This window comes from Chelonia mydas, chromosome 2 (assembly GCF_015237465.2).
Source record: "Chelonia mydas isolate rCheMyd1 chromosome 2, rCheMyd1.pri.v2, whole genome shotgun sequence".
Lineage (NCBI taxonomy): Eukaryota > Metazoa > Chordata > Testudines > Cheloniidae > Chelonia > Chelonia mydas.
Genome location: NC_057850.1, coordinates 256655073 through 256681559, shown reverse-complemented (window position 1 = coordinate 256681559; position 26487 = coordinate 256655073). Strand labels below are relative to the sequence as shown.

General features: G+C 47.2%; 1 protein-coding gene across 8 annotated transcripts in view; it reads right to left on the bottom strand.

Moving 5' to 3' along the window:
* Nucleotides 1-26487, bottom strand: part of PTH1R (parathyroid hormone 1 receptor) — a 182085-nt gene that overhangs the window by 11457 nt on the left and 144141 nt on the right. For all 8 annotated transcript variants that reach the window (XM_037891266.2, XM_037891268.2, XM_037891267.2 and 5 more), the window contains 6 exons: nucleotides 22921-23074; nucleotides 14064-14124; nucleotides 9653-9719; nucleotides 5444-5538; nucleotides 3227-3368; nucleotides 1679-1720 (listed from right to left, as the gene is read on the bottom strand). In XM_037891266.2, coding sequence (XP_037747194.1) covers nucleotides 1679-1720; nucleotides 3227-3368; nucleotides 5444-5538; nucleotides 9653-9719; nucleotides 14064-14124; nucleotides 22921-23074 — 561 coding nt within the window. The remainder of the gene's footprint in view (nucleotides 1-1678; nucleotides 1721-3226; nucleotides 3369-5443; nucleotides 5539-9652; nucleotides 9720-14063; nucleotides 14125-22920; nucleotides 23075-26487) is intronic.

Below are 26487 nucleotides of genomic sequence, written 5' to 3'. Positions count from 1 at the left end.
GGTAGCAGAAGGCTCTTTAATCTAGCAAAACAAGATCTAATGCCTGGAAGGTGAAGTCAGCAACGTTCCAACTGGAAACAATATGGCCATTTTTGACACAGACAGTAATTAACTGTTGGAGTAGCTCACCGAGGGATGGAGTGGATTCTTGTCATTTGGAGTTTTTCCATTGAAACTGGATGTCTTTCTAAATGATTACGCTCTATTTCCAACACAAGCTACTGGGCTTGATGTAAGAATCACCGGGTAAGGTTCACTGGCCTGTGTTATGCTGCAGATGATGACAGTGGTCCATTCTGGCCTGAATCCCTATGCATTTTACCAGAGGGTAAAATGGCAGCCTGGTGATTCAACTCCACCTGAGCGCTCCCTGCTGCTCCAAGAAGAACTACAAACAACCATCCCCCAGAGTGGGCATTGCTGACGATGCAGGACAAGAGCGTGAGTGACCAGAAGGATTAGAGGCTGGTGAAGTAACTCAACATTAACAAGTAGTGGGCTACATTTCAAGGGCAAGGTCATAGTGGCACTTATATAGGCCTGCGTAGAGGGCAGAACAGCTTCTCCCAGAAGCCGTGGGAAGACTGGGCCCAGGCAGACACAATCTCACCTGGTCCATGAAGGACAAGAAGCAGTGGGCTTAAACTGCAGCAAGGGCGGTTTCGGTTGGACGTTAGGAAAAACTACCTGACTGTCAGGGTGGTTAAGCACTAGAACAAATTGCCTAGGGAGGTTGTGGGATGTTCGTCACTGCAGGGTTTTTAAGAGCTGGTTAGAAAAACACCTGTCAGGGATGGTCTAGTTATTATGTAGCCCTGCCTTGAATGCAGTAAACTGGACTAGAAGACCTCTCACAAGGTCCCTTTCAGTCCTACACTTCTATGATTCTGAGGGTACGTCTACACTACCTAGTGATCGATCCCCGATCGCTCTGCCATCGACTCCTGTACTCCACCACGGCGAAAGGTGGAAGTGGAGTCAACGGGGGAGCGGCGGCAGTCGACCCTGCGCCGTGAGGACGCGAGGTAAGTCAACCTAAGATACGTCCATTTCAGCTACGCTATTCTCATAGCTGAAGTTGCGTATCTTAAGTCGATCCCCTCCACTAGTGTAGACCAGGCCTTAGAGTGCCTACTTTGCTCCAGTCATTCGGATGGACCCGACAGCTCACCCTAATGTACCGCCCCCCCCGTGCTGAAAGAGTGGGGCCCTGGCCTCCCTGCCTCCAAGAATCTGCAAGCGGGGAGGAAGCGAACGGATCTGGAGTTCCCCAAAGCACAGGGATTGCTGCTGTGGGAGGCTCTTCCATCTGGGCTGTCAATAATCTTCCCCTAAATGGCTCAGATGGTATAGGCCTGATTCTCCACCATCTTGTCCCTGGTGCTCTCATTTACCCTGGTGCAGAGGGGGTGCAAAACGTTACCGGATCAGAACAGTCATGATTTACACCCAGTTTGAATGAATTCTCATTTGGCAGCATTTTAGATCCACTTTGCCCAGGGGGAAATGACTATGAAAGGCGCAAAGCAGTGGAGACATTTCTATACCAAGGGTCTAAGTCTCTGCTTGCCTAACTCCATGGACCTCAGTAGAGTTAACCCCAGGAGGACTAGCTGACTGTAGATATTTGGACTCTATTTCTAATGAAAGAGGATCATTAAGAACCAAAGACACTCACCTCTCCATTGCAAAAACAGTATATGATGGCAACCAAGAATCCCTGGAAAGAAGATGAAACAACACTTTAACATTTATCCTGCTGCATCTCAATGTCTATTCACTGACACCGTGGCCCAGATCCACATAGTTTCACTGATGGCCATGGAGCAACACCAGCTTACCCCAGCTAAAAACCAGTGCAAACCAGGAAAACTCCTATTGTCTAGCAGCCTACAAGAAACAGGTGACCATTAATGACTGTCCTCCAGGCTACCAGCTAACCCGCATTTAACGCATCCTATGTGCACTGGCTGGCTGGCGCATCTGTTCTGGGCTGTGGCAGAAAATAAACATTTGTTTCCTGTTGCAGATGTCCTGTAAAGGCTTTGGAAGAGCAGCTGCTCACCACTGTCCCAGGTCATTTTCCTGCCCTGGGAAAATTTTTCAAGCTTTCAGAAATGTTCCTGTTTCGCATCAGGATGAACCCAAAACCTTTAGAAATTTTTTGCAGAAAACCTAGAGCTCTAAGAAGATCCCCTAGCTCAAGTGATTAGGGCCCTTTGCGAGGAGGCAGAAGTCCCATGTTCAAATCCTTACTCTGAACCAGGCAGAGCAGGGACTTGCACCTCAGTCTGCTAGGTCCCAGGCGAGTGGCCTAATCGCTGCGTCTATGGACTACTCTGGGGTGGAGCTTTCTCACACTTGCTTGTTGGAGCTGTTCCACTTTGTATAAATAAATATTTGGGGGGAGGTGGGGAGAGACTGACTGCATAGCCCAGTGTTCGGACAGTCAGTTGGGATGTGGGAAATCCAGGATCAGATGAGATGAGAACCCAGTTTTGGGACCCAGTCATGCATTCCCTTTGCACCCAAATGGGAGTTCTGGGTGTGCAAAGAACGAAAGGCCAGGTCCTCCCATTTCAGGTCCCGTCTGAATCTGCATTTCCCTGCCCTTTGGATCCAGAGTTTGTCTGAGCCCAGTTCTACCTTCCCAGCTTCATGTCAGCCATGCTAGTCAGTCACTTAAGATTTTAAACCATGGGTCAGTAGGTTGTCCTTAAGGAAGGGCTGTGCAGTGGGCATGCAACACAATTTTCATCATATGGCTGCACTCATTTTGGCTAAAAGATCCCAATCCTGCACTCAGATCTGCATTATGCCCCTGCTTATCCTCGACTTCAGTGGGCTGCTGCGGTTCATGGTAGCGGATCTGTTTGTAGGACTAGGATAAGCTACTTTGAGGCCAACTGGTTTAAATCCATGCAGCTCTCTTGACCTATCCCAGCTGAGGATCCAACCTGGATCTCAAGGGCTTTTGGTCGACAAATGACCATAAAACGATAAAATTATTTGCCTGACACGTTGTCCCAAAGTACCCTAACACGGTTTGCAAATACATACTTCACCCAGCACCAAAGTAGAGCCATTAAGTCTTGGGAGTGTAACTTGGCACCTACTAAAAATCCTTTCTCCCAAAACAGAACACATTTGATGTCCATCTTCCGTACCACCGAACACCTACTACTTTGCTCTTAAAATGCCCAGAAAGTTTAACAGGGTACATTACCTGGAAAGAGTTGAACAGCATTTCATAGTGCATTTGAACTTGCCAAAGAATCCCTGACACCTCTGTATATGGCAAAGCCATGAAAACTATATAGTGAACTCCAAACAGAGGCATAAGGACAAGGGTAGATTTCAGCAGCTTCCTGTAGGAACAGGAGAAGGAGAGAAACACATGGAGAAAGTCAAGAGTCTGAATTATCCTCTGGGCCTCCTTAGGGTCTGGATTGAGGTGAAGTGGTGAAATGGTGCTGGGGGGAGGGGGAAGCTTGCACGGCTGCTGCCCATGATGTGCCTGATTGTGGATATCCAGTCTCCAGGCCTGTCAAGCTGGTACCTTCCACCAGCAGTAAAAATCCCTGGAAAGGAAGGATGGTGCTGCTCCATATCTAGGGCCAGACTGCCTATGCTCAGATGGGACAAGAAGGGAGACTTCCAAGACTGTGCCATGCTTGCATCCCCTGGGGCACTAGCATCCTTGGTGGGAGATGGAATGGAGGAGATCAGCAGAGCTGGATGGATGCTGACCTCCCTGGTAGGGGTACAGGAGAGAGAATGCTACGCCATCCTATGGAATGGGGCAGCTTGTCTGCTATCACCTTGTGTTTCCCTGGGGCGGAATGTGCGCTGGAGGTCCCCTAGCCTAGATGGAGGTGCAACTCCACCTCAGCAGGAGCCTGTGCACCTTAGTTACAACCCAGACCCTAACATTTGGCTGGGTTCATCCCTTGAATCCCACTGGCTGGAAATTATGCCAATCCAGGGATTGAAACAACTGCCAATGGTTACGGCAATTGCCAAATGGAGGCAATTAGCGAGGGGGCAGCGTTGCCAGGAGGCCTGGTGCTTTCGCTGTCCAATGACTGACAATTTCTGTGAGGATTAAAAAATCAAAAGAGCTGAGCCTGTCCAAGCCATAATTAATAGCGAGCCTCTCCAAGTGAGAAATAAACAAACAGATAAGTCTTGGCTGTGACATGGCAGCAGAACAAACCTTTGCATTTTGATGCCAAATTCCAGGCCCACTTTCCAATGAAACAGAATCATAGGACTGGAGGGACCTCGAGAGCTCATCAAGTCCAGTCCCCTGCACTCACGTTAGGACTAAGTATTATCTCACTTTTGGATGCTCTTCTGGGAGCAAGCCGGTAGGGGCGACCTTGGAACCCTGCTTTTCAGTGATATCGCCCTGAATTATTTTGCTCTCTCTCCTCTGGATGTTGTGTGCTGAATCATTTGAACTTGAGCCTACAAACGCCCTGGGAGTTCTCTAGCTGTGGAGGTCTCTCAGCTATTTCCTTTCACAGTCAAACTTTGACTACATTGCAAATATGCTTCATTGTCAAGGGGAAAGGAACAGAAAAAAACCCAATCCCAAACAAACAAGAAAACCCAAGACGAAACTCCAAACTTCCTGTGAATAGTTGGGAATCTTTCTTCACTTGAGCAATCGCCAGTCAAGGTTTCGAAAACAAGGGAGGGAAAAAGTATAAAAAGGAAGGATGGGATTTTATGGTACAGCCTTTTGCTTTATGCCATTGGTTCAAAGTCAACCCAGGGCGGTAGTGATTGAAAATCATTATTATTAATTATTTGGGTCACGGTAAAGGACAGAGGCACTATGGTGGTGAGATCGGGACCCTATTGTGCTTGGCTCTGTGCAAACATAACATAAGAGACAGTCCCTGAACTCTAAATAGACAAGGCAGACAAAGAACGGAACTTCCCCAGCATCACACAGGAGAGCCAGGACTAGAACTGAGGTTTCCTGAGTAGTAGCCCAGAGCCTTAGCCACTGGGCCAGTCACTCTTCCTACCCAACAGCTGTTGGTGGTCTCCTCAATAGATGGTGCAGGTGTCCATATCACAAATACCACTGTCATCGTTAGCCCTTGATGGCCATGCCAGCAGAGAGGCCATGAGCCAAACTGACCTTGGAGGCTGAACTCCCCTCAGCCTATCAGCTGGTCCCTCCAGGCTAGGATCTACCCTCTTTAAGGGACCACTGAGAGGAGGCTTGCAATGCCCCTGGTACGCCACGCACTGCTGCTCCATTGGAACTCTAGCTGGCTCGGTGGAAAGCAGAAGGAGAAGGGCAGTGACTGAGGCTGCATGTGCGCTGTCCCTGCTCTGTAGGTGATTATGAGACTTTGATCTCCCAGGCTATCAAGCCCATCCCGTGCTTCTCGCTGTCTCATGCCGGAAGGGAAAGGAGACTCACCTGTACTGTTGTCTCGTATCACACCTCCCTGCGTTTGTCTCCCGTAGCTTGGTTGCTAGGACTCGGATAATATTGATAAAAAGAATAAAATTTACCTGGAAAAGAGAAAGATTTTTTTTTAATCATAAAACCAAAACCTGCGGCGCTACTGGTTCGAGATGGCGCCTTTCCCCAGGGCCCTGTCCTCCCAGATGTTTCCAGAGAGCATCCTCAGCTCCGACGGGAGGAGGTGAAGGTACACAGCTCCTTCGCGAGCAGCTCAGCAATTTAGCAAGCTCAGGCCAACTGTGTCTGAGAAGAGTGCTCTCTGCTTGATCTTGTGCCATGGAGATAAGGAAGGGTCACCCCTTTTTTCTGGTCCCTAGCAGACCTCATCACGTCCAGCCTTGTTATTGTCTCATGGTGGTAACAGGCACGTGTGACGATATCTAGGCAGTTAAGGTGAAATTCACTCCTGAGCAAGGAGCCCACGCAACGGCCATGGCTCTATTTAAAAACTATGTGACTACAGGGAATTTTTCAATGAAAATGCTGATTTGTCCAAACCAAAACTTTTCCTGGAAATGTATTGGTTTCAATGAAGCTTTCCCAGCTGCAGGATGGAACTTTTGATCAAAACTAGGGACAGAACCAAAACCATACCCCAGAATAGCCAATAGCTAGCCCCTCACCTGGGAGATGGAAGACCCAGGTTCAAGCTCCTACTCCACATTGGGACGAGCATGGAGGCAAAACCTGGTCTTCCCCATCCCACTCCAATGTCCTAACCATGAGGCTATAGAGTCGATTACTTTTTTTGTCCCAATGAACATGTAGTTATTTACATACAATAGAACAGCTCCAATAGGAGAGATCGAAAGAAAGCCTGACACCAGAGCCCAGCGGGGTAGGGCATTTGCCTTGGGTATGGAAGACCCACATTTAGGAAGTTCTCTTCTTCACCCCAATGCGAAACAACAACAGATTTCAAAACCTGGGAATTGTTCACAAAGTGGAATTTTTGTTTTCCGGCCAGCCCTACTTCAGTGAGATTTGATGGGGCACTGGGGTGAATTTTGTCTTTCCACCATGCTCATCACTAGGGCCCTACCAAATTCACAGTCCTTTTTGGTCAATTTCACGGTCATGGAATTTTAAAAATCATAAATTTCATGATTTCAGCTATTTAAATCTAAAATTTCAGGGTGTTGTAATTGTAGGGGTCCTGACCCAAAAAGGAGTTGTGTGTGAGTGTGTGTGTGTGTGGGGGGGGGGGCGTTGTGGTACTGCCACCCTTCCTTCTGCGCTGCTGCTGGGGGCGGTGCTGCCTTCAGAGCTGGGCAGCTGGAGAGCGGCAGCTGCTGGCCGGGAGCCCAGCTCTGAAGACAGAGCCACTGCCAGCCGCAGCGCAGAAGTAAGGATGGCCTGGTCTGGTATTGCCACCCTTACTTCTGCGCTGCGGCTGGCAGGGTGCTGCCTTCAGAGCTGGGTGCCCAGCCAACGTCTGCCGCTCTCCAGCCACCCAGCTCTGAAGGCAGCCCAGAACTAAGAGTGGCAATACTGTGACCACCCTAAAATAACCTTGTGACCCCCCTGCAACTCCCTTTTGGGTCAGGACCCCCAATTTGAGAAATGCTGGTCTCCCCCGTGAAATCTGTATAGTACAGGGTAAAAACTCACAAAAGACCAGATTTCACGGTGAGAGACCAGATTTCACGGTCCATGACGTGTTTTTCAGGACTGGGAATTTTGTAGGGCCCTGCCCATCACTGAGCATGTGAGTGCCTCAAAATGGCTGAGAGAACAGAGCCTTCCAAACAGGTGACTGAAATTCATCCTGAAGTCTGAATGACTCTTTCCCTCCCCACACACCAGTCAGGTGCCTCTATATCAGGACTGAGGCCTGCTGGCAGGACACGGTGGAATGGAAGCAGCTTGCACAGCCTCTGCCCTTGCTGGACCTACTCTGTGCATAGGGGTTTTAGTCTCTGTGGCTGTCAAGCCAGCATCTTTCAACAGCCTTTAAAGCAAGTTCAAAGATAGATCACGAGAAATGTGGTGCGAAGGAAAAGCAATAGGGAAAGGGATAAAGTATCTCCATGGGCTAGGGCTCTGTGTGAAACTGGTCTACATTTTTCTGCAGAGTTTATTACTTGGGCATAGGGGCCCCAGCAGAGATCAGGGCCCCCTTGTGCTAGGGGCTGTGCAAAGGCACAGAATAAGAGGCAGTCTCTGCCCTGAAGAATGTGCAATCTAAATAGATAGGACAGACTACAGAGGGAGGAACGGGAGTCTTATTACTGCCATTTTACAGATGGATACACAAGGCACAGAGCGGTAACTGGCAAATCTTGGCCCCATAGAAATCAATGAGAGTTTTGCCATTGACTTCAACGGAGCCAGGATTTCACTCTTAAGTGACGGACCCAAGGTCACACAGAAAGTCTGGGCAGAGGCAGGAACTTCACTCAGAAATCTTGACTCCTAACTCAGCGGCTATGCCACAAGGCCATCCTTTCTCTCCAGCTAACAATGGCCAAACCATTAGACCGTCTATGACTTGTGTTTGTTTCTTTGCAGTCCTTCACCAAACCTTGTATTTCCTGATGGCTACTGTATTGCCATAGAACCTGTGATCCCAATATGAAGGAAACAAGCAAGGTCATTCCTCTTGTTTTTCCTAAAACACCAGCAAAGCTTTGAAGGAAATGCAAACAACTGAATGACTTCTAAGTTACCAGTGCAGTGGAGCCCCTTAGAACCAGAACTGTCTGAGAGCTCATCCAGAAAATGCAAAACTTTGTCCAGAAACAGATGACAAGCCAGTGTGGAGGCTGAAAAGGCAGACAAGCGTGCAATAGGAACTCACACAGACTAAATGGAAACAACCCACAGAATATGTTTGCACGATAAATAGTTGCATTTGTAAATAGCCCTGTAGAACCTCATGAAGAAGCATTCTCTTTACAAGGAGAAACATCTATTCAGCCCTTTGTCGTCTACTAACTGGGCTTTAAATTAAATGCAATGGGGTTGCTGGCAATCAACCATTTGAATGATCTGAAGTGTGTCTTCCATCCTACAGTTTTATTTCAAATGATCATTGTGTGGTCTTGGCACTTTGCTCCTTCCAATGCACAGAAGGAACCACCAGAGCCAGTTGGAGAATTTCCGTCGATACAAAATTTTAACAAGGGAAGAAAATAAAAAATAATTTCCTCGATCAGCTCTGCTAATTACATTTACTTCAGAAGGTTCCATATGCAGAAGGCCTGAGTCTCCTCTCACCCACACTGCTCTGTCACGTGATCTGTAATTCAGAAGAATCAAGGCCATTCGGACTGATTCAAAGCTCTCTGAAGTCAGTGGAAAGACTCTTTAATGCAATATGCACAGAGAATTGTATGCATGCACAGAGGAGAACTAAAATGTGTGGGTAGAGAAAATCTCTCTCTTTATCATCTATCTGTCAGAAGACAGGGTGGAGGGGAAAAGTTGGGGAAAGAAAGAGGAGATCATTTATACAATACAAATTGAGACAGATTTCCCAGGATAACTAAGACCCTAATCTTGCAAACACGAAAGAACCAACATTACTTCCTTCAGGTGAGTAATCCCATCTGTATAATGCTGACCATACCTGCCTCATAAGAGGTCTGGGTCATTCCTAGACCTTGATGTTTTCCATTCTATAACTCCGTCTGCTGCCCTCTGTGTGGGAGGCTGAGCTGCTCTCCTACTGATGCTTGGTTAATGACACTTGGAACCGATCAGCAGTGATTGTTCTGAGACTTGCTATTCCCCTCCTTTAACAAGCTGGGTCAGGGAGTAAATCCAGCATAAGCACTAATGGCAGTCAAAATGCAAAGGTTCAGTTTGCATGAGGACCCTACATTGGAAGGTTTAATTGGATCTTCTTTGGTGCAGATGCTTGGCAAGATCATCCTCTTCCTCTCCTGGGCTTTCCGGTACCATGTGGGCTGGAAACACCTTGATTCTTAGAGGACAGGAGCTCAGCACTGTCTGAAAATCAGGCCCCTTTATGACTTGTCAAGTCAACCCCCACAGAGTTGAGCCCCTACCCCAAAATCACTAGTCACTTTTGCAAATCCTGACCTATGTGTTTATTTTATTAAAAAGTTTGGGATCACAGGCTGAGTTTCTTTCTTCCAGCTGCTTAGTTTGGGCTCCCGTCCCCCTTGCCACCCCAAATCAAAATCCAGTACTCACCACAATAGCTACCAGGAGGGGCACCTGAAAAATCCATTGTAAATTGCTGGCACTCAAGTCCCAACACCTAGGAAGAGATTGGCACCACATCAGTAAATCCTCATCTGCCCAGGCAAATAGCCTCATTTTCCTGTTTGGAACTCAGTGCTGAAAACAGGAACCCTGCAATGCCCTATGTGTGTGTGGAACCAACCCAAGCCCAACCCAAGCCATCCCTTCTCCCTCCCATCAGCAATGATTGGCATCAAAACCAGCCTCCTTTTATCCCTACCATTTGCTTTTAAAAGCCAATTTTAAATGTATTTAAAATCTTAGGCCCTGATCCTCAAAGGTATTTAATGCTTAAGATGCACTGAGATCTGTGGCAGTTGGACATTACTCTCGGAAGATTTCAGGGACTTGTTCTTTTTGCATCATCAAGGCTGGTGTCCAATCCTCTTTGAACTGGAATTCTCCACCCCGGTCTGTAATAGCCAGGGTTCAGTAAGCCACATTGGGATTCATTTCCTTAGGCCTGGGCCTACACACAGAAGCTGCACATATCTAACTAAAGGTGGGATTTTAAACCAGTACAAAGCCCTGTGTGGACAGACTTAAACTGGTTTAAAACTGGTTCCATCTTGTGCTTGCAAATTTACCCACACTAGTTGTTAATTACACAGGTCTAAATTAAAGTTAAGAGTGTCCACAGAGGGCTTTAACTCAATTGGCTTTAAAAATCAGACCTACAGTTAATGCTTTGTGTGTAGACGAGGCCCATGTAGATGCTGCGGTGGTAGAAGTTTCTGCCCTCGCTGCCCTGCAGGATGAAGCCCTCTGTTGAGACAGCTGCATGTATCCCCTCCTTCTGCTCTGCCAATGAGCCTCAACCCTACCCTGCAGGAGGTTCATTCTCCTTGCCTAGCCAATCCTTGGCCTCTCTGCTTCGGCTGCCAATAGCGGGAGGGAGCACTGATTGAGGTGGTGGGTTTTCTGATGTGGTCACCTCCCCTCTGCTGGGAACTGGACGGAGGCCTCCAAAGATATTTGATATAGGCCACTGAGTGAGACCGTCCGATGGTAATCATGGCTTCACACGCTGCTGTGGACTGGATGTGCTCCAACAATCAAGAAATGAAAGGGTCTGTAGCCCTCTGTTGGCACCACACCACAGCAGTGGTTTTCACGTCCGGGGCCAGCGTCTGCTCCGTGCGGATGTTTGAGGAGAGCAAATAAAAGGGGTGGCGAAAGCCCCGACAAGAACGGAAGGTTTTTACACGGCGTGTGTTCGCAAATGCCCCGCGTCAAGGTGACGAGGGATATGTTGTCCTCTAATGAGCTGAGTGGTGATCTAAGTCACAGGCACTAGGGAGTGCGGTTAGGTTACGCTGTGCTTGTCGGATAGGAACGTACTGGTAGCAGGGTTTCAGATATGGATGTATATCGTGCATGTAAACTATGCTGCACAGCTACTGTATCTGGGGCTACAGCCATCCCCCACCCGGTGCCCGGAGAGCCTCTGACTGAAAAGGTGGCAAATTTCAGAAGTCAGCGCTAAGTATGTTCAGCTTGTGCTGAAATCGGCAGTGGGTTTGGGGGTGAGGGGGCTGAGTGTAGAGTAGCTGCCTTGTGCTGGTTCAACTGGCTAGTGTGTTAGACCAACACCTGTCCGGGATAATCTAGGTATGCCTAATCCTCAGCATGGGGGGATGGGTAAAATGACCTCTCAAGGTCGTTTTCAGCCCTGCATTTCTATTACTCTGTGTGTAGTACTGATCTCAAAAGGTTTCAATGTCTGTAGAGCAGTGGTGGGCAACCTGTGGCCCGCACGCGGCCCGTCAGGGTAATCAGGTTTACATTTGCACGGCCGCCCGCAGCTCCCAGTGGCTGCGGTTCACCGTTCCGGCCAATGGGAGCTGCAGTCTACAGGTTGCCCACCACTGCTGTGGAGGAAGGAGAAAAAGTACTAAATACGATGAAGAATGGTAAAGCAACTGGTGAAGACGAAATAAGTGCTGATATGTTCAATGCAGCTGGAGATACCAGAATCAAGTGGCTTCACAGGTTACTACGTGTTTGCTGAGATCAACCTAGGATATCTGATGAGTGGAGAACAAGATTGACTGTGCCTCTTTGGAGGGGTAAGGGTGATAAAAATGATCCAAACACCTATCAGGGGCATCACCCTGTTAAGACAGCCTCTTAAAGTCCTTGAGAGAGTTTTGGGAGGCCAGGTGGAGGTGCAAGGTTGAGGAAAACATAGGAGAGGCGCAACATGGCTTTGGGAAGGGAAAGAGTACTATAGACATAGTATTTGCATTGAGACGTAAGTTTGACAGCATGGTAAATGGAGGGCATAACTGCTATATAGAATTTATTGAGCTTGAGAAAGCATCCAGCAAATAAGAGGAAGTACTTTTTCACACGCTGCACAACTAATCTGTGGAACTCATTGCCATGGGATGTTGCGAGGGCCAAAAGTATATAACTGGGTTCAAAAAAGAACTGGATAAGTTCATGGAGGATAGGTCCATCAATGGCTATTAATCAAGATGGTCAGGGAAACAACCCCATGCTTGGAGTGATCCTAAACCTCTGATTACCAGAAGCTTGGAGGTGAAGATAGGGTGGATCACTCTATAATTGCTCTGTTCTGTACACTCCCCCTGAAGCTCTGATATGGGCCACTGTTGGAGACAGGATATTGGGCAAGGTGGACCATGGTGTGACCCGATATGGCAGCTCTTATGACTCGATTCTTCAGGGGTTGGTGTTCGGAGTATTGAGATGGGTGGGAGGGGAACTTTGAGAAGTGGAGATGGTAGAGGAACTGTACTGAGGGTCAAGAGCTAAGGGGGTAACAAACATGGAATTTCAGAGATTTTTGAGGTGACAGGGGGATTGAGACAAGGTAGTGTGCGGAATCCGCTTCTCTTCATCCTAATTATGGAGTTAATTAGTCAGAGAATGAAGCCTGTGGAGACACAGAGAAAACTAATGTGTGCTGATGACCTCGCCCTTTTGGCTGACAGCAAAGAGGAAGTGGTAAATACGGTATCAGAGTGAGTTGAAGCCCCACTCACCCAAATCTGTGGTTGAAGACCATGGTTTGAAGGTAAACACATAGAGAACAGAAGTTATGCAAGTAGGGAAAATGGGAGTAGAGCTGTCGATTAAAGTTTCTGGAGAGAAGCTGAATCAGAAGAAAGAAGCTGTGTGCTTGGGAAATACACATACTGCTGCTGGGGAACTGAACAGAAGAACTCAGTGTGCATGGGCGGCACTGAAAAAGACGGCAGGAGTATTGTGGGACCGGCAATTAAGTAACAAACTGAAAGGAGAAGCGGGTGCTGCCTATGTTTGTCCCTGCCTGCTCTATGGTTTGGAAACTGTGGGTCTTATGAAGCTGGAAGAAAGGATGATACAGGTAGTAGAAAGTAATATGCTGAAGAGAACAGCAAGCAAGCGGAGGGTAGCGAGTACTCATGGAAGAAATTAGGGAGAAAGTACTTGGGACTCTCAGTGATAGGCTGGAGAGCACACATTTGATGAGGGTTGGACAACTGATAAGAAAGGGAGGCAAACAACTAGCACAGAAAGCCTGGGAGGAATGAGACAGTCAGAAAGGACATGGAAGATCAAGGATACGATGGAAAGACTGTCAAGAGAAGTTTGAAGATGAAAAGATTGTAACTCCAAGACCTACGAACCCACACCATGGACCGGAATGAGTGGTGAAGAACCATGGTTGCCTCCGACCCCATGTAAATGGGAAAAGGAGTTGAGAAGTGAGTGAAGTGCAGTACTGGCCTCTGCTGGATGGGATTGGAACTACTCAGATGTGTGTCATAAGCCGTGTAATGTACAAGCAAATGGATGATTCTCTTTTAGCTCAAGTGTTAGAGGTCTATGCTTGTGGAGTGCAATACCGACAGACCCCGGTCGTCATTGGGGGATCGAACCTGGGACCTCTGGAGCTAAATGCATGAGCCTCAAGCCACACGGCAATTAGCTAAGGTTGTAGCAAACATATTAATTTCTAAGTGGTCTTTGTGCCACTAGAAGGGACAGATCACCACATCCAGGAGGTGTGTGGGTTACACAAGAATCACAGTTCTATCCCTAAGCTTGATGCAGACTTCCAAGCGGTCCCAATGTGCCAGCTGTGAAGTTGTAGGTGACCACAAATTGGTCAAATTATTTAAAACTAAAGACAAGCCAGGAGAGTTACAACAGAACTACAGAATTTCATCCCCTGCTTGGTGCATTTCCTGCCTTCATTTTAAGATTGCTTCAGATCTGCAGCCTTATCTAGTCCCCTACCCTCCCCCGGGGTCAGTAATTCATCCACAAACCTCTCGGTTCCAAAAATGCGGCAAAGACGTAACACAAGAACAGGAGAAAAACAACACAGAATCCAACCAAGACTTACTCTGTGTCCGCTAGATTGGCCCTCACACTGGCCCACACTGTGACAATTACAGCAGGGAGTCCTGAAAACAAGAAAGTACTCATCAGTACATACAATGTATAGCAAACTCAGTCTATTGTAAGCCAACTGCAGACAGCTAGAGCTGGCGTGAGGGACTTTATTTAGAGGACTCCCCCATGGTTCAGGTATAGTTTGGAGCCCAAGGGCTCAATCCTGGTTTCACCTCCAACCTCAGGGAACCACAGATCTGGAAACAGACATAGACCCATATTCCAAGTCTTGGTCCTATCCAGAACACCAAATACAAATACCTCGGAGTTCTGGGGAAGTTTGGATCCAGAGACACAAATGACTCAGGACGATTATTATTTATATTACAGTAGCAATGATCTTACTAGAGGCCTTAACTGAGATTGTGATTCCATTGTGTTGGGCGCAGTACATACCTATAAGAAGAGACAGCCCCTGCCCCAGAGAACTCACAGTCTAACTTGGCAAGAAGGAAAAATGGCAGGAGACGAGTGACTTGCCAAGGGTCACGCAGCAGGACAGTGATGGGACCAGAACTCCTGATTTTCAACCCACTGTACCACACTACCTCTCGGGATAGAAAGCATCCTAACCTTTACATATCCATCGCACACCTACCCAAGATGGCTGCTGGCAATTCTCTCAGACAGTGACAACCTCTCTACCTTCCGCTGCTTCTGAGGCTCTCGAGACCTTCTCAAAAGTTTGGGAAGTAGGGCAGATCAGTTTGGATATTCATTTTTGTTTATAGCCCTGTGGCACCCAGAGTCAGATAGGATTGCAGCCTGGAGTTGGGGAGAGTATTTGTGCCGCCATTTTGGGTTACAGGTCATCTGGAGGCACTAGGCTCTGTGTGGCTATATAGTTCACATAGCCCTCTCACTGCTTCCAGTTGAAACTGGATTCAGCAGAAATCCTATGGGAGAGAGCATCTTTGTGATAGTTCCAGGCTGATCTCCAAACCCAGGAGATAAATAGAGCTAGCTGAAAACTTTCCAGTAGAACCGTTTCAAGTTGGAACATGCTGATTCGATAAAAAATGAAACGCATTGCAGGAACATATTGAAGTGATCAGAACTTCTTTCCGCATTAGAGTTTTGACTTTTATGTTCATATAATACATAATCAAAATGATAAAGTCAAAACAAAATATTTTTGGAATATATAATTTTGCAAAAGTGCTGAGGTTTTGACTTTTTGTCCCGATTCAGGACAAAAATCTCAGCATTTCCTATGGGACATAAATTCCCAACTTTGACCAGTTCTGGAGATAAGTATTAACTATGGAAATTAGGGGGCTGGGAGATTTTGCTGGGCAAGTCGTTCAGATCACCAGCGTTCCTTCCTCTAATTTGATGTATCTTGACATTTTACCCATCGCGATTTGATCACCGGTTTGATCAAAGAAAGAGCTTTTTCTCAACTGGATGGAGAAGAAGCTTCTTCCATCTGCCTCATGAATTAACGAAAGCTAAGACAACCCTGGGAAAATATGTTTAAAGCGTAACGGCCACATTCATCTCTGGTGTAACCACGCTTATTTCGGTGGGTTTACACCTGGCATTACACCCTGTAGGAGCTAAGACAATATTAAATAGAATATATTCTTTTTTTGAGTCCAATTCTAATTTCTTTATGTACCCAAATCCCCCATGGACTTCCCTGAAAATGCAGGATTGGGCCTACAAGAGCTTCCACAAATGGTAGTAAAATAGCCCCTTTCAGAAAACAAAGAGGATGGTTATTAATAATATAAACTCTGTGTAGATTCTATGCTCTGTGGGGCCCAATTCAGGAAAGTCCTTCTGTCTGTCTTTAACTGTAAGCCCATTGCAGCTCCGTTGAAGTCCATGGGACGTTAAACATGTGCTTAATCTGGTGCTAAGTGCTAGGTGCTAAGGACTTTCCTGAATGGGGTGTGGGGCAGAGACCAAGGGCTTGGCTACACTTGCGAGTTACAGCGCATTAAAGGAGCCCCGGGCGCACTAGCTCACTCCCCGTCCACACTGGCGAGGCACGCAGAGCGCTCTGACTCCGCGGCTGGCCCGCTCCTGGTACTCCACCTCGGCGAGTGGAATAACGTTTTGTGCGCCCCCGCTGGAGCGCTGCGGCGCCAGTGTGGACGCCCTGGTCTGTTAGCGTGCTCTGATCGGCCTACGACCTTGTCTACATTTGCCTGCGCTTGCGGCAGCATGCAGGGTCCATGTAGCTACACGCCCCAGGGAAAGGCAGGCTGTGTCCACACGCACTGGGGCGGGTCGCTACAGGCAGTGGGGAAAGGCTCGGGAAATGGGGAGGCGGCGGGGAAAGGCTCCGGCAGTGGGGAGGCAGCAGGACACTACACGGCTAGTCCTAGCAATGCAGACAGCGGAGGCAGCGTTTGGGTGTGCAGAGAGCTGGCTGACATTTTTCAAACACAATATTTTTAAACAAAAAAGATGATCTTTTCTCAATATCAGCAATTTTCATCTATCTAATCTATCTATCTACCCCCATACACCCCCTCTATCTATCTATCTACCCCCATACACCCCCTCTATCTATCTACCTACCCCCATACACCCCCTTTATCTACCTATCTACCTACCTCCATACACTCCCTCTCTCTCTCTCTCTACCCCATACAATCTATCTATCTATCTATCTACCCCCATACACCCCCTCTATCTATCTACCTACCCCCATACACCCCCTCTATCTATCTATCTACCTACCCGCATACACGCCCTCTCTCTCTCTCTCTTTACCCCATACAATCTATCTATCTATCTATCTACCCCCATACACCCCCTCTATCTATCTACCTACCCCCATACACCCCCTTTATCTACCTATCTACCTACCTCCATACACTCCCTCTCTCTCTCTCTCTCTCTCTCTACCCCATACAGTCTATCTATCTACCTACTCCCATACACCGCCTCTATCTATCTATCTACCTACCCCCATACACGCCCTCTCTCTCTCTCTCTTTACCCCATACAATCTATCTATCTATCTACCCCCATACACCCCCTCTATCTATCTACCTACCCCCATACACGCCCTCTCTCTCTCCCCCATACAATCTATATCTACATATCTATCCCCATACACCCCCTCTATCTATCTATCTACCTACCCCCATACACTCCCTCTCTCTCTCTATCTACCCCCATACACTCTATCTATCTATCCCCATACATCCCCTCTATCTATCTATCTATCTATCTATCTATCTATCTATCTATCTATCTACCTATCTATCCCCATACACCCCCTCTATCTATCTATCTACCTACCCCCATACACTCCCTCTCTCTCTCTCTCTCTACCCCATACAATCTAATCTACCTATCTATCTATCTATCTCCATACACCCCCTCTATCTATCTATCTGTCTATCTATCTATCTATCTTTAAATTTTCAATTTTTCAGAAAAAAACCCTGGAAAACAAAAAAAACTAGGGTTTTTAATTACTTTTCATTTTCTCCCCTTCTTCCCCATTCTTTCTGAATGGCAAAATGGAAAAAGAAAAAGGGGAGGGAGAGGAAAAGGGGGGAAAAAAGAGAAAATTGTGGGATTGGGGGGAAGAGAAAGTGAAAAATTTAAAAAGCAAATAAGTTTGAAAACAAACATGTTCAAAACAGAAGAATGTTGATTCAAAATCGGACACATTTTGAAATTAGTTTCCTTTTCAAATGTGTAAAATGAAAATTACTTTGACAAAATTTTGTATAATCTCCCCCCCCTTTTTTTTTGAGCATCTCTATTTTACATTGGTGTAACGGGAACAGAATTTGGCCTTGCAGGTTCTTTCCAAAGGCCACAGCTATTTGTACAAATTATTTAAAAGAAAAAAAGAAATCTATGCTATAAAGAACTTGCTGGAGGATTCTCTGCTTCTTGAAGTCTTTAAACCACGATTTGAGGACTTCAATAGCACAGACATAGGTGAGAGGTTTTTTGCAGGAGTGGTGGGTGAAATTCTGTGGCCTGCATAGTGCAGGAGGTCAGACGAGATGATCATAATGGTCCCTTCTGACCTAAATATCTATGAATCTATGAATCTATAAGAACCTCGACCCTTGGGTTCCCTACAGTATCTCTTTAACTCCACTTTCCTCTGGATCTCTACTGGCCTCTCCCACCAGTAGTTATTATGGTCATCATGTGGATGCCCAATTTGAGATCCCTTGGGACTGATTTTAAATGGAGCCAAGCTCCCACAGCTCCCATCAATGGGAGCGGTGGGTGCTCAGCCTACTCTAAAAACCAGGCACAATGTCAGGACCCAGAATTAGAAGACACTCTCAAAAACTTGGCCATATGTGTCAGCCTGCAGGTGGCGCTGGCAGTGAAAGTCACAACGGATGAACTGTTCTTGCATTTGGCAAAGCAGCCAAGAAAAGGCAAGCCTCACAAAAGCAATTTGGTCTCCCTCATCCACTCGTGCACCTGTCCACCCACACCCCAGCCCTGCATGTGAAGCCACAGGTAGAGTCCCCCAGGGTGGCGATGCTGTAATTGACTTCTACAGTATCCACATTGTATGCGCTGTGCATGTCCAATCAATACACACAGTGTGTACAATGCAGGTTCTATAAAGTCAGGTCTCTCCCCTTGAGCTGGAAAAAGTGCAAACATCTCAGGCTAGGCAAAAATCCTTCTCCTCAGCCCTATTCCAACACACACACACACACACACACACGTCTCCTAATGCCCCTGAGTCCTGCATGATGAAGAGCTAAGAATCCTGACTCCACCTGCAGTTCAGAAAGGGAGACTTCATTGGAGTGCCGGGATGAACTGTATCTGTTCATAGGCCTACAGGGGCATCTCTATTCCATGCTATTGTGCTGTCTTCTGAGTGATCTGTAACACCAAACCATGCGTGGTCAGCAAAGGGCAGATTATGCGCCCCTCACTGAAGTCTGGCTTGTGTAATGCCAACAGACCCCAGCTGTTGGCAGGCAGGATCAAACCTGGGACCTCTGGAGCTAAATGCATGGGCCGCTACTGCATGAGCTAAAAGCCATCTGCCTTTTAGCTAAGGCTGTAGAGCAAACTCAGTTTCGCTCTCTAAGTGATCTCGTTGCCACTACATGGGCCAGAACACCACACCCGGGAAGTGTGTGGGTTACACTTGCTCATGCAAGGAGCCCATTAGGAGGAAGTGCTACTCAGTGTGAGTAAGGGTTGCCCTAAAGATCTTGTGTCTCTACTAGTTGGAGTGTTAACCGTAGTGTTCGGGGCTATAATACAATAATTGCATTCAACCTGCGGAAAAGAGCCCCTCTTCCCTGTCCTCTGCTCCAGTGGCTGGAGTAGTTATTCTTCATTTCCCTGCCTACAAGCAGTTGAGTAACATCACTTGCACAGAAGAGATGCTCAAGGCTGCTCTAAGTTGTGCCAGACCTTTCTGCATTTAGCTTGCAATCACTTTGGGAGCAGGGATAGTCTCTCACTAGGTGTATGTACAGCACCTAGCACAATGGGATTCTGATGCCAGTTGGTGCCTCTCTGTACTCCTCTAACAGCAATAACTCTCTGTCTATTTTAGGTTTCCCTGTCACCCTCACCCCCATAGTGTCTAATTGCCATGAGGTCCAGCTACCAGGGACAATTAAAATGTGAATAAAATACAATTGAGATAGTCTGATTTTCTACAGTTATTGGTCATACTCCTCAGACTTCCTTCATACAGCAGCTGCAGAGAACCTGAAGCTTGTTGGTGAATTTATTGACACTAGTAAAATCTTTTCCCGCCCTAGATGTCTGCAAGAAACAAGTTCCTTCTCTCACCTTTGTATCTTCTTCAATACAAGAAGGGCCAGATCCATTTACTGAACAGAGGTGAGTGAAATTTTTCAGCAGAAACTTTTTTGCAGTGAAAAATGGGGATTTGGGTTAATAAAACTTTTTGCAAATTCATGCTGAATTCACCAAATTGTTTCAGATGAAAAAACCCCCGACAAATTCCTCCACAAATCTATCCATTGTAATATTTTTTTAACTTGACACGACTTTCCGTTTTGAAATTTCCTTCAGTTTAATTTTAAAACAGTACAAAATAAATTTTAAAAAGGAAGCTTAAAACCAAAAGAAAACATTTGGTTTCAGGCTGAATGAAACATTCTGTGCGACCCAAAATGAATTTTTTTTTCATCTTTTTGATTTGCTGAAAATTTTCCAAAAAAATCTCATTTTCAGGTCAACCCCAAACAATTTTTTTTACTCTAGTTTTTGGAACTGCTAGTGAACTGAAAAACCAACTATTCCAGGTCCACTGTTGACAACAACTTACGCCAGCTGAGGCTCTGGACTGTAAAGTCTCCTCCAGATAAATCCTTGGATCTAACATCAGAGAGCAAATTGGTGTTTTGGTTCCTTCAGCATAAATTGATTTATGGTGAAAGGTTTGGGTTTTCCTAGAAATCTCCAGGGCATTACAAATCCTTAGATGTTTGTTGTTATATAAGCAAAGGATCTCAGCTCTTGGGGCAAACTTCTCCCTTCTGTACCTATGGGAACATGGTAGTTATTTATCACTGGTTCTACGTTGGTCTTCACTGTGGTATGGGCATGATCCAATGCCCGCTGTATTGACTTGGAGTCTATCCATTGACTTCAGAGGGCACTGGACTAGGGCCGCCTTCTGAATGCCCAAAAGTTATCAAAGCCATGTGTATATATATATATAAATATATATATATATATATATATTTTTATCATGCTAATCCAAATAAAGCAAAACCAAATGCAACTGGAGGAAATCATCCGTTCTCATTTCAGAGGAATTTAATTAAACAGCCACAAATGTTTGGAGTCAAATGGATAATTGGTGTTGTGACAGGTGTGCCTTTAGCATTGTGAACTGCTCAATAAGATGATTATACTTTGGCAGTGATCGGAAGCGTTAATAAAAGGATCCGATGCCTGTTTGACTGGGGATTTTTGGGCTACTTGGGCATTATTAGCAATGTTGCTTTGTGCTAAACGTGTGGCATTATTTCTGCTGTATTGCCCCTATTTCTAGGATTTGCACTAGGAAATCATTTCTCAGGCCTGTTCTGTACCAAGCATTTCATTTTAATTCTAAGCGGCAGCGCACATTCGATGCAATTCTCGCCGAAGTAAAACAGACACAAGACTAAATTAGTAAGGTCCCTCTGTTACTCCAGTACTCTGAAGAGTTTTTAAATATGTGAGTCCAAAAAATTCTGAGTCTAACTGCAGTTGGAAGAGGAATTGTCCTATAGCGGATGTTTGGAAATCCCACTAGTCAATGCATCATTTCTTCAGCTTTCACTAAGGAAAGCCAGGCTTTCACAGCCTCTGCAACGCTGACCCCTCTGGGACCCCTGGATCTTAAGACACAAACCCCTACCACCCGAGCTCAAAGGTCAAAGCTCAGTAGCAAAGCTGTAGCGGGCTCAACAACTGCTATGTGGCTTAGCCACCACTAGTGCGGGACAGAGTGCCACACCGCGTGGCTGTGACATACCGGTTACACCTTAAATGTTGACTAGCTAGCTAGTTGGGAGATCCACTAGTATAGAAACCGTAGGTGGAAATGACCAATTACATACAGTGCCAAGGCAAGATTGAGGCCTGCAGTATATTCTCCAGGGCTTTGTCCAGTACATTTTTTTAAAACAAGGTCTCGGCTGTTTCGCTTGAGAAACTCGAATAGATACCACCTTCGGGAAGCTTTCCCTGCTGTATGTTTCTTTGCTCATATACCGCACCCCATTAGGTCTCATTATACCTGTGAGCACCGTCTTAAACATCCCCTCTTCTCCCTCGGTGTTTCCACCGATCAGAGGCTTGCAGGCAGTTCTCATGCTGCCCTCAAACGATCTGCACCTCATTAATCCCTGCCTTGTCTCACCGAGACAGTGGCAGTGCCAGAGGGGAACAAAAGCACATTCTCTTCTTAAACACTTGTGTGTAAACAGCCTTCCACTAATGGCTTGCCCCCACCTCTTCCCTCCCTCCCTGCTCCAAGAAAAGATCCAGGCATAAAAAAAAAATCGCTTCCCCGCAAATTGCAGGTTTCCATTTGTGCGCTCAGACACTCGAGAAATCCGGTGGCAGGAGAGTCTGAGGCCAGAGGAAGGAAATCAGAGTGTAGGACTCCCCCATGAACCAACACCCTGAGCCCTGGCTGCACGTCTCGTTTATACAACCATTTCTCCAGATGCTGACAGTCTCAAGGGAACCTGGCCCAGCCGGTGTCACACTCATGCCGACTTACACTGGCTGAGGATCTGGCCCCGTATCTCTAAGGGCAGAGAATTATTTAAAAGAGTGAAATCAGCTGCAGCGCTCCATTCCAGGAACACCCCTGGACTGCTCTGCACGGGATCAATCTAAATATTATTTTCAGGGACTCGATCCTGCCACAGGGGAAGAAGGCACTGCCTGGGACAGGATCTGGGGAGCCCAAGTAGGAGGAGTGGAACCTTTGTATGCTGCAGATTGCACTTTAGGGTGGTTCCCTGTGCATTGCTACATGGCGGGGATTGAGGGGATGGGGTGAGTCAGAGGAGGGATTGGTGGATCAGCTACTATATGGATCCAGAGGCCCTGGAGGACTGTCCACGGAGCATCTCCACTGCAGCTTCATGTCCTGATGAGGACTCCTGTGCATGCTGGGGAGACAGTTTGTGGACAAGGGCAGATAATAAGGCCTTCAAGGGTGATGTTTCAAGCAACACCTCCCAGCCCTGTAACTCTGTCTCCATCTGCTCTTTGACCTGCACAGACAGACAGACAGACACACACACACACACACACACACAGAGTCAGCTTAGAAAGCCCCGAGAGCTGCGGCAACTCACCCCAGCCAAACAGCGTGAAGCCCCAAAGATACTTCTTCTCAGAGAAAAAGGCCATGAAGATGAGGCTGTGGAGATAGAGCCCTTCCACCAGGATCCAGTAGTAATTGGTCGCCAGGAAGTAGAGGAAGAAGGTGACGACTACCTTACAGCCCATCTGGAGTGAGGGCAGAGGGAGAAAGGGAGGTTAAAAACGCGGTGTGAACCTGAAGCAGTGGTAGTTATGAGCTAGCGAGAGCTTGAAAACAAGCTGGAGAAGAAAAAGGCTACCGTGCAAATTGGAGAGGGCTCTCCAGGGGGCGTTTTACGGGCGGCAGCTTCCTTCTGTGGCTAAGGCCCTGGCCTGGGACTGAGGGTTCTAGTCCCACCTCTACCTCTCATTTTGCCTCACTTTTAGACTGTAAGCTCTTCAGGGCAGACACCATTGCGACATGCTTGCACAGCACCTAACTCAAGTGACTGCAGTTGAGACCTCTAGGCACTATTCTAATAAAAATAATGATAAGGAGGAACATCATATAGGGCTTGATCCTCAGATGGTGTAACGGCATTAACCCGAGGGGAGCTATGCTGATTTACACCAGCTGAGGATCCGGCCCATAAGGTTTACTGTAGGAAGGAAGTCAGTTCATGAAATCTGGTATAAGATGAACTCTCTATGGAAGAGCCAAGGGGTATTTGACATGGTTGGGTAGTTAGTCCCATTGGGTTGTCCTGAGCAGGGTCTCATTTTGAGCTAGGGGGTTGGATCTGGTGTCATTGGAGCTCCTATGGATTTATCCCAGTGTAAGGGCAGATATGACCTAGTGTTTAGCTCCTGACTCTTCAGGAGAATGTGGGCAAGAAGAGAAACATGTGCCCCCACTTTGGGGGGCAATACACTTGCTAGAGGAGAGAGGTCCTGAGATCTGCTCCATGGAATTTACCATTCGCCTTTGCGCCTCACCAAGAGCACTCAAAGCCCTGGGTTAGGGCTGCTCATTATTTTCGAGTGCCAGCTCATTGCTATTACGGACAATTCTTTCCTCCGTGCCATCAAAATGGGATTCTAGACCCCAGCATCTGCTGCTGTTTGCACGTGCTGGTTCTGGGTGTCAGCATTCTGGGAGATCATTGATTCAGCCAGCGACTCAGGAACCCATTGATATATTCCTTTGAGAGGGGCACCTTGCACACACAGGGTGCGCGGGGCGGGGAGCATTGGACAGATGTTAAACAAGCAGCCGGTGGGCACCAGCACATCCGGCAAGTGACTGCAGGTCTGCAGCTGCTCTAGATGGTGCAGAGAAGCAGCAGGTGTGCAGCAGAGAGCAGTCGGTACGTGCACTGCTGTCGGCACAGACTGCATGGGCAGCAGGTGGCACATTCGTTCACTGCACACACGGTGAGCATCAGCTCCTTGCCCACAGAGGGAGCAGACGCACGGCGGGAGACTGCACGTTTGCAGGAGCCAGCGGGAGCCGGGCTCAGTCCTGGTGCGAGCAGACGCAGCTCCACTGAAGTCAAAGGGAGCTGCGCCCACGTCCATCAAGGTTGCATTTAGCACAGGGTGAGCGGCAACGGACAGCCAGAGATCACACCTCCAGAACCAGCCGGTGCACAGCCACAGATTACACAGATAGACGCAGAAGGGCTCGGCCCCCCCGGTGCAGGGCCAGATTCTCAAAAGAACTCCGGTTTTCCAAAGCGCTCAGCCACTCTCCTCAGAACAAGGGGAGCAGAGCGCGTTCGAAAACCCAGCCCCGGTTGTGGAAGCTGGGAACTTTGGAAAGTCTGAGACCCCTCAATTCAGTGCTTATTCCATCACTGTTCTGCAAAACGCTGAAGGCCATGAAGACAGTGGGACTTAGGCTGTACTCTCAGACTTTCAGGCCAGAAGGGGCTATTGGGATGCTCAAATCTGACCTCCTGAATAACACAGGGAGAATTCCACCCGGAACTTGAGTGCTTTGCTGAATCAGTACGGACTGCTGCATCCACGCCTGGGAAAACCTAGCCCTAAACAGGCAAGTCAGCTGAGTCAGATTTAACCCTGGGATTGCTATAATTAAATATATAATGTTAACAAGAATCAGTGCTGTCCCAGCCTTACTGCACAGTGGTATCCATAGCGTCGTCGCTATGGAGTGGTGATTCCTCATCCCAAGCACAGGGGGACGACCACAGCAATTAGGGTTGCCAGGTGTCCAGTTTTCGACCGGAAAGTTCGGTCGAAAAGGGAACCTGGCACTGTCCGGTCAGCATTGCTGACTGGACACTAAACGTCCGGTTACCCGCAGTAACCGGCCTCCGCCACCGCAGGGCAGGAAGCGCAGCAGCTGGAGCCTGGAGGAGCTGCTTTCTGCTTAGCTGTGGCTGGCTGGCTGGCTCTTGGCTGGCTCCAGTCTTTCTGGCAAATAACTTGGGGTGTGTGTGTGTGTGTGGGGGGGGTGAATCCTGTCGGCCCCCACCTTCCCTTCTGTGCCCCCAATTTCCCCACCCTGGCCCTCTGCTCCAGGGACCCCTCCCCACCCCTCCACGCACCGATTGGGCAGGCGCTGCGTCAACTCCTCCCAGCCCAGCTCCGCCGGCGGCAGATGAGTCCTGGGGGGGAGCGAGCAGAGGGGTGGAGCCTGGGAAAGAGGCAGGACTGGGGGCAGAGTCTCGGGGAAGGGGCAGGGTGTCTAGTTTTCAGCAGTTAGAAAGTTGGCAATCTTAACAGGAATATAGATACCACATTGCAGTAATTGGTGCGTGCAATGCTGACCCCGTCCATTGCCCTGTCATCCTCTCCCCGCTGATGCAGGATTGTTCCTGACAGTGGATTTTCTAGGGCTTCGTGCAGTCCCTTTTTAAATGACTCCTGCAACTGACCTTGTGACTAGGGCTGGTCAAAAACTTACCGTCAAAACATTTTTCTATCGAAAAATGCTATTTCGGTTACACTGATTTTTTTTTAATGCAAACTTGAATCCATTACAATCAAATTTCACATTGAAAAAGTTTGGAAAAAAATCGTCGTGAAAATGACAGAACACCTCGTTTAGACATTTTCAGCCCAGAAAGTTTCCATTTCTCTTTTCAAAGTGACTTTTAGTTCAAAATTTACTCTATTTTATGGTTTTTAAAATTAAAAATGTTGGAAATTGAAACAAAACATTTTGACTGACCTACAATGAATCTTTCTGGGGACTTCTGTTTTGTGAAAATGTCCAAATTTTGGCTTTTTGTCCCAATTTGGGAAGCTTCCCCAAAATCTCGAAATTTTTTGCAGGATGGACAATCCATTTTCTGACCTGCTCTACTTATATCCTGTCCTCCTGGGGCAGTGGATATAGACACTGCCTCTTGCTCAGAGAATATTATAAAGTGAACAATGTAGCCCCAGCATGGCTGGCACAGATTGCGTAGCTCATGCCCTCTTCTGTGGCTAAAAAGAGGAATTTTCAGTGTGCAGAGCTGTCAATCTGGCAAATTTCACCAGCCAGAAAAATAATTTTCTGGTAAAGACAGCAAGTGAAAAAATATATAAAGAAGATAAATTAAAAAAAAATCCCATTCAAATGATACTTTCTATATTCTTCGAAAATT